This window comes from Carettochelys insculpta, chromosome 1 (genome assembly GCF_033958435.1).
Source record: "Carettochelys insculpta isolate YL-2023 chromosome 1, ASM3395843v1, whole genome shotgun sequence".
In the NCBI taxonomy this organism is placed as follows: Eukaryota; Metazoa; Chordata; order Testudines; family Carettochelyidae; genus Carettochelys; species Carettochelys insculpta.
The window spans coordinates 132,943,681-132,957,659 of NC_134137.1; the positions used below are offsets into that span (position 1 = coordinate 132,943,681).

Here is a 13,979-nt window from a genome sequence, read left to right on the forward strand (position 1 = left end):
AAATCATGACAGCTAAGGGAGGCATCCCCCGGGCAGCTAAAAGAACCCAGCCTACACCCAGCACCCAAAAATCATGACCGCCCCAAGGGAGACTTCCCCAGGGTGGCCAAAAGACCTCTGGCTACAGCCAGCACCTGAAAATCAGGACCCTTACCATGTGCAAGCTGCCTGGCACCTTGTGCAGCACATCCTTTTATTGGTTTGGGATCAAGCCACATGATGTGGCTGGGTGCTGGAATGTTCCAGACTGTATGGTACATCCAGCAGGAGGGAAGGAAGGGGATGTGGAGGTCAGGACAAAGTATAAGCATCTGAAAAGAAGTTTCTCAGCCAAGCACGACCCCCACCCACAGACTTGCTGCCACATGATGCGGGTGAGGGAAAGTTCCAAAATGCATGGCACCTCTCAGGGAGGGAAGGGAGGAGATGTGGGGAACAGGAGAAAATGTAAATAGCTGAAAAGAAGTTTCTCATCCTATCAGACAACCACGACCCTCACCCACAGTCTAGTTGCCACATGGTGCGGGAGGGGGTAGGGGGACAGTGACTGATGCCAGGCAGTGCAGAAAAAAAGGCAGCTAGCAGGGGTGTGCACAGACCCACAGACCTCACAGCCACACTACTAGCAGAGAAAAAGAAAGAAGATTTGTCAGCCTCTCAAGACCCTACAGCCACAGGCTTCCAAGTGCCAAATTGTAATGGTCTTCCTGCTGTCTAATTCCTCCACACCTGAGAGCAGTAGAAATGGAAGAAGCCAGAGTGGAGAACGGTGGGGCATTGTGAGGCACATACAGGACATGTCCGGAGGCTAATGAATTCCATTTAAAGACATGGCGCATCCTCGCTACCCTTCATTCAGAATTTTAAATTTGAATTGAACACTACACGTGTCAAGTAACTACGATATTAAGATTTTGATATTTTGTCAATTTTAGTGGTCCATAAATTGAGCTAATGGAATTTATAGTGAGGACAGGCAGTTGGAAAAATTGGGCCAGCTGACTTAAAATCGATATTATCTTGTAGCTTAGACATAGCCGGAGATGGTGTTCCTATGACAGAAAAAAAGCTCTTTTGTCAATAAAGATTACATTCTGTGCTACGGGATTATGCCAGGATAGCTACAGCATTGCAGTTATACTAATATAGTCCCTGTACTACAGACATGCCTTTAGTAAAAGGTCAGTTGGGATAGCTGATTTTTGAACACTAGTTTTTATCTTTGATTTTCCCACACTTACTTGGTGACCCATCTTCTTAGGATCTGAAGCTTGAAATACTTAAACTGTGTCTAGAGTACAGTTTGAACCTCTCTAGCCAGGCAATCTCAGGACCTGAACAGTGCTGAAACAAAGAAGTTGCCAGGCCACAGGAGGTCAATATTGTCTGGCAGCATTACGAACACTTCCACTGTTTATTGGACTCTTAGAAGACATTTAGGGGTAAATTACAACCAAACAATAGCACAGAAAACTGAGAGCCAGGGTGGTTGACTGTATGCAAACTTTATGGGACCACAGGAAACTTGGACAGACTCATGATAAGTGGTTTTCCAGCTAACTAAAATCATCCCAGACCACAGACGTTGCCAGACCAGAGAATGCTGGACTAGAGAGGTTCAACCTGCACAAGGTGGGGGAGGGGAGTGATTTGTGCTTGTGTACACACACTCAGGCTCATTCTCACTGAGCTACTGTGAGTGTTAATAGTAGTGTAGCCATGAGAGCTGAGCTGTGCTCAGTACAAACATACATGGAAATAGAGAGTAGCTGTTCAACACAGCTCATCCACGACTCTGCTGTCATCATCTGTGCTATTGCAGCTACACTACCATTTATTCCTTGCTAACAGACAGAGAAGCAGAGTGCGTAAGTATGACTATCTCCACTACTCCGTTTAGACATAGCCTCAGATACATACAAACTTCCACATAGCAGTGTTCACATATGTTAAGTTAAGCATGGGACTAAGTGTTGACAGGTTTGGTCCTTAGCTTATAAGGTTGGGGCAGAACCTCTGTCTCCCACTTAACATGCTGTGGGTGTCACTGCAGTATAAATAATACATAACAGCACTAGTGAGTCTAATATTTTAAAACTGTATAGACACATACAAAAAGGAAAGTTACAAGCAACAGAATTTCAGTACTAAGAGAGAAGTTGCCCAGTCCAATTTTGTATCTTTGTATGACAGATGACAAATAATTAAGTGTCCAGATATTTGTCAAAGATATCTTTTTTGATCTATTCATTCTTCTCCAAGCTAAAATTCCCAAGTTTTTATAAAATTTTGCCCACTGTCTGAGTATTAAGGTGTTTTTAGAAGAATTGCAATGAGCTCTTCACAGTGCGTTGCTAGAAGACAGACAATAGAATCTATTGAGTTTCCTGCAAGAAATGTAACCATCTTAATTCGAGGCATCTTCTCAAAATGTGTGTCATGATCCTGTAGCTGACAGTCCACTTTTCCTCCAAGTGAGTTTGCTTTTTAAAAGCCCATGTTGTATAATACAGACAGGGTGAAAATGGATATAGGGTTAATTGTAATATTACTTTTACCTAATTGTTTAACCCAAGATAATAAGCTGTCATAGACTAAACTGTATTTACATGTAGGATTTTGGGTGCAGCTGGCTCATAGATATGAATGTATTTCATGTTTTGATTGCTCATATTTCAGTTGTTTGTTGGATTTTAGTTATCTGGTCTGCTGCAGTTTAATCAGGAGCAATTCCCACAGGCTGCGAAACATGATGTGACAAGGGTCTGAGGTGAGAAGAGACCGCACAGTGAGGCAGGGCTAAAAAACAGCTCCCTACTCACACACAGCATATTGAGCAGTGAGTAAATGATGGCACACAATGTCATATGACCGTTAGGTATCACAGGGCTCCTTACAGACTTTCTATCACCGTTCATAGCCCACATTTAGACACACTGTGTGGTGACGTGTTGTGTCCTATCTCACCCCTCTCCCCAGATGTTTGAATAGGGAATAGGCTAAGGTCCTCTCTGCCATTGCCTTATTTGCCGCTTCCACCATTGGGAACCACTTCTGAGTATGGCTACTGCAGCCTGGATGATGTCACTCACTCCCCCACTACACACACTAGAATCTGCTCCAGGGACTTCAGGCTGCTGCCCCGTGAAACTCAGAACTGACCACTGTCCCCACTGAAGGCTGCTCCAGCACTTTTTCCCAGGATCCTACACCTGGTTTTTTTCCCATACCTAGTCCCACATTCTTGTTCTCTTCTTTCGGTGGGAGAACTGAATAACTACAGGCTGGTTCCTCCAGCGAAATGGCTTACAATGGAGTCCTGTGATGTGCTTGAACTGTCCCCATTTAATGTTATAGTGCATGGTAAGAAATTTAAACTGAAGCCTCCAAATAAAGCCTCTCTGGGGCAAAAGGAGTCAGAGGGCTTATACACCCTCACAGGATGAAATAAGGCTGACCCTCCGCAGGCCCTGGTTGTACACAGAATGTAAGCACATGCATAATTCTGAGTAAAGCTGTCTGCAAGATGACGCCTCTGGTCTGCTACAACTTCTAAGGCTTCGTACCTTGGTTTTGTGCAAAACTGTATCAATCTTAACATATTTGACTCCCATGGCAGGCACAGAATGCTCCAAACACAGGGAAACAATCATTCTACTGAGGAGGAAGTTGGGAAAGAAATCCTGCAGAGAAACTGGGTGGCCCCATGAATAGCATGTAGCCAGTCTCTGGGAGCTTCACTTGAGAGTAATATAGAGGAAAAATTGGTAGGCAGGTGGAGATGCATATAAAGGAAAAAAAATTCTGCATGCAAAATTCTGTTAATGCTCGGGGCAGTTGGGGGCATGGGGCACTCCAGTTCTGCTCTGGCCCTGTCCCAGGATTGTTCCAGCTGGGCTGCCAGACACAGGCCTGTGGATGCCTGTCTAGCCTGAGCACAGGGACTCTCTTGTCCTGGAACATCCATGGTCCTGCCGCATGAGAGAGCCCAGATTTGAGAGGTGCAACCTGCACTTTTTACAAACAATTACCAGATCATACTTCAAGTAGTACTAAATGCTGCATCTGTGCAAATAACACTACAGATAAAGGGGAAGTATAAATGTACATCACATGTTTATGTATATAATCCTAGCACATATCATCCACAGTCTAAAATGCTCGTGCTAAGCATTGTACATCTGTGTAGTGAAATGAGTGTCTTCCCTGGAGGGCTTAATCAGCCAAACGTAACAGAAGCTATTCTAAAAATCAAAATGTGGAAGAATTAAAATGAAGACTGTTACAGGAATCTTCACTCTCAATTTTCCATTTCTTTTTGGTTAAAGTCTCAGCCTTAACACTGTATTAACATATGTGTTCATGTATAAATAGAAAGAGGTAAATTAATAAAGGAATATAAGAAAAGTGAACAGGAAGGCAACCAGCATTTAAGAAGACTGTTAAATATGATGATTTTATGGCTTAAATTAAAACATTAGCCCTTGCAAATTATCTTAGTGATTCCAAATTCATAATGGAAACAATTATATCAAGGCTGGGGTTTGATTAAAAAAAAATCTATAATCTTTCTGATTCACTCTACCAAATGCAATTAAAAGTTATTAGATTGCTAACACTCCAAACTTTGTATAACACAATATTCTACAGGAAAATGAAACACTGATCTAAGATCCACTTTCCATTTTACGATGAAAAATTGTAGCACATCTTTAACAGAAGTATTAGAGTATAACTTATGCTGTATTTTATGAAAATCATTTCCATACACTGGAGAAATAAAAAGCCATGGAGAATCACAGCAGCAAAAGTTCTGTCACAATAATATGTGACTGATGGTTAAAATTAAGATAGTGAAGTTCAGGAGTCATAAATAAGCCATCATGGTGCGAGCTTGCAGCTCCCATTAACACTAATTACAGTGGAACAGCAGCACCATTAGAGCTAAGGTAGTGTCGCAGCTTCTGTTTAAACGTTGATGGTTCTAAGTCCTCTAAAATCAATATGATCCCTCGGATTCCTTGGAAAGTTGGCATGCCTTAGAGGAGTCACTTGGGACAGGGAATGGCAAGATGTAAGCTGCAAATAAATGGTTTAACAGAAGCAGTGCAAGGTCGGTTGGACCTCCTTGGTCCAGCAACCTCAAGACCTGACCGGTCCCAAATAAGGGAATTTGCTGGACCAGGGTAGCACAGTTTTGGCCTCCCTGCCACCAGCTCCCCAGCCCAGGTCAGCTCCTCGCTCAGTGGCTGGCTTCCTGGCTGTCTCCCTCCACCCCCAGCCCAGCTAGAATCATGGCCACAGCAGGGCTACAGGCCCTCTGCCCTGCTGCCACACCAGGCTCTGGCCCACCAGCCCTGCTGCTGCTTCAGGCTCCTGGCCATCAGACCCACTGTTACACAGGGCTCCCAGACCTGCCAGCCCACTAAACTCCTGGCCACTGGTCCCAGCAAGGCTACCATCCCCCCTGACATTGGCCCAGCCAGGGCTCCCAGCTCCCAGCCCAACATTGGGAGTCTCTGGTCCCAGCTTAGAGACGTTCAATCTCTATCATTAAATTCTTCAGAGGACTCGAACTGAGACTGGTATTTACAAAAATATACATTTTTACAGCGCCCTGTTTCCAATTTAAGAAGAAAACAGCTAGAAGGTTTCCATTCCTGCCTTCTTACATGATTTAAAGCTTGACTTCTGTAAGTAGTCCAAAGTCCAAATAGTTATTCCAAGTGTGTTCAAATTTGGTGCCACATGGGGACGTGGTTAGTGTTAATGATCCAAACTTGGGATCATTTGGTATCTGAGGTTCCTTGTGGCCCTCCACAAAAAATTGTTTCAGTTCTCTGCCTCACTCTGTTAAACTTGGGGGTACTTGTAAGTGAATGAATTATGTACCTCATTGAGATTGTTGGCTGTGAATTGACCTTTTTAGTAACATAACTAAGGACGTGGCTTAAGGACAAATTAATAACAAGCCACCGCACCTAAGAGAAAAGACTGTTTGGACTATGGGTATGTCTACATTAAAACTAATACAGAGGCACATCTGTAGCAGTGCTGCAGTGAAGACCTTACCCGTGAAAGGGGTTCTCCCATCACCTCTTTAAGAGGCTGTGGCTAGGTCAGTGGAAGAATTTTATTATGCAGGGCATGCAACCAAAATATTTTGCAGAAAAAAATGAGACATGTGAAAGCTGCTTGGAAGGGGCACTAAGAGGCAGACGAGTGTGGGAAGAGGAGTGTTGTGGCATTGGGCAAAGAGAGGAGATGGGGGTGGGTAATTTGGGAAGGAAGGAAGATTGGGAGCTAAGGTGAAGAAGCTCTGGAAGCAAGAGGGAGGGACACTAGGAATATGAATGTGGGGCAAATAGGGGCAAAGACATCAGTAAGCCTGACATTCTTCCCTCTCAAACGCCTGATTGCAACTGACCCTCTAGGAGGGATCTCAGCAAGCCTCCCTCCCACTCATGTGATCTCAGATATGGGGGTTCTTCCCTTTCACTGGTCTCTGAGCCTATCTCACTGCACCCGCTGCGTTTGCACCAGGATCTGGTGGGTACCATGCCAATGTACAGGGGTTGGACATCCCCTCCTTACCTCTTCTCATGACAGCCAGTTAGTTGGGGGTGGGGGTTATGTCTTGGGATGGGTTGAGGTTCCCTCCCTGGGGAAGTTCTGCCCTTTTGGGTGGGAAGCTTCCTCACTATCCTGGGCTTTAAAGCATGCAGGAGGCGGATAGGAACACCCACTGAGAAGTGCAGATGTCCCAGAGCTATTGTGTCTGGTTATAGGCATCTCATTCATATGAACACCATGACATTAACATGAATGAATTCACTACTTTCAGATCCTCCTGAGCCACAGGAGACATTTCCCTCCATCGTCCCTTGAGCCTGCCTAGATGAAGGGTGATGCTTCTAACTGTTCTAAAACTCACATGCTTTTCAAAGGTTTTCTTGAAATTTGATGTGCCTCCTGGGGTCATCTGAGCCTTGAGTTCTGGGGAAATCAGCCTCCCAAAAACATTTACATTAAGTTTCTAGTAACATGAAGTTGATGGTTTACTTTTGGAGCGGACTAGAGAGAAAACTATTGCTGTGATGCTGCTCAATAAAGTCTAAATCACTCTTTTTTTTTACCCAAGATAGTGCATTTGAGCAACCCAAATTGTATTTAAGAACATGTTCACTTCTTTGTTTGCATAGCTGTACAGTCTGGAATGACTACAGCACACATTTGCCACTAAAACAAATACCAAGAGAGTTCTCTGCAGACACTTCATGCTTGCCTGGTTAGTTCAACACCATAGCTGCAGTGATCAACCTGTCACTGATGTTTCTAGTCTTATCCTTTGTACATCTGTGCAGTAAAGAATTTATAGTTCACATTGATAGAAGTTGCCTCATTTATAATATGTACTTACTTTATGGAAAGGTTTATGGGGAACTTAGCAGAACAGCAAGCAGGATAGGCTAACGCAGATATGGGGTGAGAAGGAGCCAGAGACAGGGTATAGTGAGAGATGGGTGGAATGGGAGATGCAGCGGGACTGTGACTGCAGAAAGGAGCAAGAAATAAGGATGGTTAGTAAGTTAGCCTTGGATTAATTATTTCAGAAAACATGTATTCTACTAGCCCCAGGATAGAGGAAAGATTACTTCTTGATCTTGGGGGCAGATTGCTGTGCAATTGGCATTGCTATATACCAGGGTGGACAACATGTGACCCGCAGGCCAGAATTCTGCCCGAAAAGCCTTTTCATCCAGCCCACGGAGCCAGCAGTGGCGCCGTTTTGAAAGCCGGCTGGGAAGTTCTGAGACTCATTTGCATCTCCAGATGCTGCCACTGGCTCTTGCCATGCCGCAATGAAAAAGTAGAACTCACTTTAATTGGTTTAATGGCTGACAGGAGGGATCCCGCCATTAAACCAATCAAATTGAGTTCCCTTATTTCAGCACAGCAGGGCAGGAAGCCACGTGCACTGCAGGTGGGGGAAGGGAGTAGGAGGACTGGGGGAGCCGCGCAGCCATGCTGAGGAGGAGATGGCAGCCCAGTGAAGGTGCAGTGCAGGGGCAGCAGCATGCGGAGCTCCTGTGTGAGGTAAATTAATCCTGGGCTTGGGGCTGTGAGGGGATAAGCCTTTGGAAAGGGGGATGGGTTTGGAGCCAAAAGGGGTTAAATCTGGGGATGGGGGTGGGGTTGGTGCTGAAGGGGGTTAAGCCTGGGGATGGTGGGGCCAGTTTGGGGTTGAGAGGGGTTAAACCTGTGTGGCAGGGGAGTTAAGGCTATTTTGTGTACAGTCCCTGGAACATGCAAAAAATTGACATGTGGCCTCCAATGAAAAAAGGTTGGCTACCTCTGGCATATACTGTGATGAATCAGACACATGTATCTTGACCACTGACTGAAAGGAAATGCATGTATTGCTAGGGCTGGCCAAGGGCTGATACTGAGTGATTCCTGAATCACAAGATTGAAGACTTTTGAAGAACAGCAAGGAATATCATGATATGGCAATTGCTGATAACCAGCTGACTTAAACAGGCACCACATTTTGCCAACTCTGCAGCAGCTAACCAGTGACTTAAGAGGCTGTGATCTACCAGGTATCAGGGCAATTCACTCAAGTGGAAATTATCTGCGTGTACCAGGTGTACCAGTTTTACAATGTCATCAGGAAGATTTAGACCAAATCACAGATTTGTGTCCAGGGACAGTAACAGTTTTCACAGATTTGGCTGAGCATCTGAAAAATTGACACAAAGGCAATATCAAAGCTATTAATAAGTGTTGGAAGCACATTAATTGGGAATTGAGACACTTCATGGCTGATCAGAAAACGTGTACTGACTTGCCTAGAAACTGTACAAGCTCTGACATTTCTCCGTTCTTCAGAGATGGGATACACCTATTGGACAAGGGCTCGATTGATCTTTCCTTCAAACACAAAAGTGTTAATATGTTGTTACAGAAATCCTATCTGTAAGGCCCTGCCACAAGCTGCACACTCCAACGATTCTGAAATAAGGCCAGAAATGCCACCCCATTGCAACAGTTTTGCCCTTCTCTCCAGGCCCTGCAGGTGAGTCGGGTTGTGAGAACTGTGGTACTAACAGCCACAGAAATGTTTATTTACCAGGGAGTGAAGACATCTGGGATGTGCCTTCCCTGCTTATGCTAGGGCCCAACAGTAGAGAAGGGGCTAAGTTGGAGGGACAGAGCAGTGAATGGGCCATGGGCATTATTAATTAAAGTGTCCCAAACCAGGCCTGGTTGGCCCCAACTGATGTTGGCTTAGACATTGTCTCAATGTGCAAATTACACTCATCCCTCATTTAACAAGTATTTTACTTACAAATACTCACTAAAACGAGGGATGCATATACTTACCACTGTTTACTATGTGAGTGAACTTCCCTCGCTCATAAGAGCCAGCCGCCAGGTCCCCGGCCAGGGGGCAGGCAGACCCACAGGCCTGTGGCTGGAGCTGAACTGGCCACAGGGTCTCTGGCCAGGGCGCGGGGAGATCTGCAGTCCCACCCAGCCTGATCCCAACACCGACCCCATCCCCTTCCCAACCCCCTTGCCCACTGCATCCCCGCCCCCAGGTACCTCTGCTGCAGCCTGGAGGAACAAGCTGCCACCTCCTCCAGAGGAGCCACCTGCAGGTTTTAACCCTCCTGCCCACTCATGGTCCCAAACTGCTCCCAACCTTTAACCCTCTCCAACCCTCCCAATCCAAGGTTCACTTACCTTTCCAAAGCAGCACCACATGCTGCCACTCTTCCCGAAGTTTGGAGTATTAGGAACCAATCAGACACTTTTACATGTATTTTATTGGTAATTTAATGTCCCTCTTATGAGTTTTCACCTACGAGCAGAAAGTTGGGAACCAATTGTGCTCGTATAGCGAGGGAGGCGTGTATAGAACATGTTATGTTCAACTGATTGAATGACTATTAACTCCTACCAAGCTCATGTTTTTTTCCTGTTCAAAACATTAGGAAATTCAATGGCAATAATGTAAATGAAGAGCTAAGATTGCTTGATGGAATTTTGTCCCTTTGCCGAATGTGAGCTGATCAAATCTTCAACTTCTGATAACCAAAAATGCAGAGTTCAGATTGTCCATGCAAGCTTAATCCTAACCTCTTTCATCAATACCCTAGTATGTCCAGTTAAAACACATATCTTCCCTCAGTCAATCCCACAGGTGGTTAAATATATAGCTCTTCATTTCCTTTCACACTTCCTCTTTTCTCACCACTGGATCCCATCTAACATGATTAAAGGCTAAACAGATTTTTAAAAGATTGCCCTCACCACCTTCCCTGTGCCTTCTTTGAGGAAGGCCTCAATATGCACAGAGCACAAACTCATACTGGCCCTTGGCATCATAAGACTCAGAAAGCTGTAGATTCTTGAGCACACGTGTGTGCCAGGTGCTCAGAAAATATACAGTGTGTGCAATTTAAGAATCACTTCAAAGCCTTTTACACCTACCTTACACGTATTTGCGGAATATGATACTATAAGAACAGTTTGCATAGGCATGACCAGCACAATTTTACTGACAAGATACCTTCTGAGATACAGTGCAGCTAATTGGCTGGGACTTAGGGTATGGCTATGCCCTGGCTGAGTACGTGTCTAGCATCTTTGATGGGCACCTATGCAAGGCAACTTGCCCCTCCTGCTGCTCCCTCCCCAATGGCTATATTCTGTTTTTAGTGCACTAGCTCAACCAGAGCTTGCGCTGGTGTGTCTCCTGCTGCTCAGAATCACCCTTTCCTCACAATGGAGTATGACACTGCAGCACCCTGTGGGGGACCACAGTAGTTCCAGCTCTATATGACTGCTGAGACAAATGGAGACTCCGAGTGGTAAATGCTGCTCCTTTCCTGGCCTCTGTCTCTGACTGATGTCTTGATACTCTGGAGCGGAGCTGGTTAGTGAAACTGATGAAGAGAAGCAATGTGGAAATTACCCAACTCCTGCCTCTAGTTTGGAAAGACTCCCTAGCTTGCAGGAGTAGGGAAGGGCTCTTGTTAAGAGGTCTGTCTGACTTGACTTCATGTGAACATGTCCCTGCATGGTCATTCCCCCAGCTGAGAGCCTCTTCCCCTCCCACCAGGACGAGCCAGCCATGCAGGGGATTTGGTGCCCCCTCCCCTGCTGCTTCCCCCAAACTATTGAATGGAGGAGCACCAAAGTGATAGTTCACTTAGGTATCAAAAATCCCTGGCCAAGCCCTCCTACAAGCTGCTGTAAACCACATCTTGCCACCTAGTGGGGAGTTTGGGAATAGAAAAAAATCAAGGGATGGGGAAATAATGGAGAGGGAGGAGAATTTCATCTTCTGAGTTATCTGATTTTCTGGTGGTGGATAATTACAAGGGGAGCTGGTAGCAGACTCTTCTATGTCAGTCACCTAATACTTCCAGTGCAAAGGATTCTTGTCACCTTTTCTATGAGTTGCTCTCATATCTCCATTGTTTGCAGCAGGCCTGCGAAAATTAGACCAGGAAAGTACCTTTTCTTTTTGAACTATGACATTCCATTTAAGTTTTGTTCAGTTAGAAACTGTTAAACACATAGGTACCTCTCAACCATCCCTTGTTTCAAGGGACATCACACATTTAGTTCCCACGTCCCAAATTTTATGTCTCCTCAATTTTACTGTAGAAAATCACTGAAACTGGTAGCAACAAATTAGAGAACTGATGCTAAACAAAGAGCTATTAATACCGAAGGAACAGCTCCCAAAAGGTTTTAATTTCTGCAGGAAAGACTTTTCTGCCCTTAACATTCAGTTTTTGTCTCACATAGTGCCCCAGGCCCTGGCAGTTTGAGAAGTGTGCACACACACACCAAGGGAACAACCTCGGACCTCTTTGATACAGATCTCCTGTTTCTCAGAGGGAAGGAAGCCCAGAAAATGGAAGTCATCAGTATTCCTGTCACTAATGAGTTCCTCAAGACATACATGGGTTTTGGGAACCTGATCTGGGAAACTGCAGATATGATTGGTATCACAGGACTGAGTGGCAGATATACACACAATAGAAACAAAAGGACCCTGTGAACAGATCCAAGCTCAAATGTAACATTTTTGTTACTAAGTCTGTGCAGGGAGGGAGGTATGCAAAGGACGTAAATACACCCCCCACCTCCCAATGTCTGGTTTCTCTCCCTTCTTCCCTGCCTCACTGTATAGGGGGAAGCCTTCAGGACATGACGGGGGAATACCAAGACACCCCGGGGGCCGTAGTTCCTTGGCCAGCTCCCTGCCTAGAGAGATGGCCCTGGAACAGGGAAGGGACTACATTTCCCAGCATGCCCTTGGCCTCCAGCAACACAGAAGGGAGAGAAAGAAGGGAATATTGTTTTTAACTTACAATATTACAGCAAGATCCCTGAAGGTAATTTCTATAAAACCTGTATTGCTGTATACATTTTATAATGTTGTGACAAAATTATTTCACCAATCACTGTTTCCACTCAAATTTTTCATTAATGTCTCTTATGAACACTCATTGCATGACTATTTTGGACCCCTTTATATATCAAAAAATTGTGGTCCACATTTACAAAAAAGGAAGCCCAGCCCCCTACACACAAAAATTCCTATGTACAGGCCTGCCATCAGTGTGATAAAACAGAGAAATCAGACTCACCGAGATCAAGGTGAATGCCTGGAACAAATGAATTGACAAAGAACATCAGGATAACAAATCCCAACACAGTCAGGCATTTGATGAGAAGTATTTTGTCTGTTATTCTGTGCTGTAGGTAGGAAAAACATTCAGCAACTACGTTACAGAAGATACTATTATTATACTGGTCATACATTCCATCGTGCATGCATTCCTAAAGCCTACATCTTTCATTGTAAGGGAAAGCCGAAAGGACAAAAAGAGAAAAGTGAAAATCTTAAATTTGGATAAAGATTCTCTTGAGGGGGCAAAGAAAATTGTGTAAAAACAACACTATTTTGGACAAAAATATTTTAAGATTTTAAGTAATTGATAATAAAGAAAAACAAAGTTTAAATATTTTCATCATTATACTATATGTTAGAGAAGCCAATACAGTTTAGCGGAGGCAGCTCTAGATTTCAGCTCCTCAGCATAAATGTGAATAGCAGGAATCTGAAGTCAAGACTGTTCCAATTATTCATATACCCCAGCTTTAACTTTATTACAGTGGGAATACGAACTGTAGTTCAATGCAGTTATGATTTCATGGCACAGAAATAAAATTGATCCCCGCTATTGAATTCCACTCCAGAATCTTGGAATGCAATCTGCAAAATCTACTCTTTCCTTGTATGCAATGTTTTAGTCTCCATTTTTTGCCTAATTCACACATACGTACATATCTCTTAGAACTGGAAGGGACCTCGAGAGGTCATCAAGTCTACTCCCTTGCCCTCTCGGCAGGAATTCCTGCTTCCTTTCCTGTCCCCTCTTATTCTCCAAAATTCACCAGTCCCCACCTTCTCTTTCACCCTCTCTAATTTCCATTTTTAATCCCAGTCTTCTTTATTTTCTTCTGGTTCCTCCTTCTATTCTCAGTTGTTCCATCAAGATTACCCCACCTCCATTGCCCTGGTTTCTGTAAACTGCTCTCTGCCCTAGTATTCCCTGCTCTACTCACCATTTCTCTCCCTGCCCGCCTGTCTTCATAAAGACTTTTAAAAATCTAAAACCTGCCTATTTTTTCTGTGTTTGTTCAACACATCATGCTGCTGGATCCTGACCCTGTCACTGGTGTTCCTAGGTGCAGCACAAAAAATTAAAATAGTAAACGGATTACAAAAATTGTAGTTATTTCCTATACCGTTTTTCTGAAACATTGGCATGTGCCATTTTGACATAAAACAATAGTTATGTGATAGCATCAGCCAAGCAGAATAAAATAAGAATTATCATGTTATGGATGGTAATAAGGATATCAGTAATAGGCGTTCTCTGTAGTTA

The 13,979-nt window shown here is 44.2% G+C and overlaps 1 protein-coding gene across 1 annotated transcript in view; it reads right to left on the bottom strand.

The window, feature by feature from the left end:
• OCA2 (OCA2 melanosomal transmembrane protein) overlaps nucleotides 1-13,979 on the bottom strand; it is a 338,099-nt gene that overhangs the window by 153,798 nt on the left and 170,322 nt on the right. Inside the window, exon 17 of the mRNA XM_074983294.1 lies at nucleotides 12,675-12,783. Within this exon, the coding sequence (XP_074839395.1) occupies nucleotides 12,675-12,783 (109 nt within the window). The remainder of the gene's footprint in view (nucleotides 1-12,674; nucleotides 12,784-13,979) is intronic.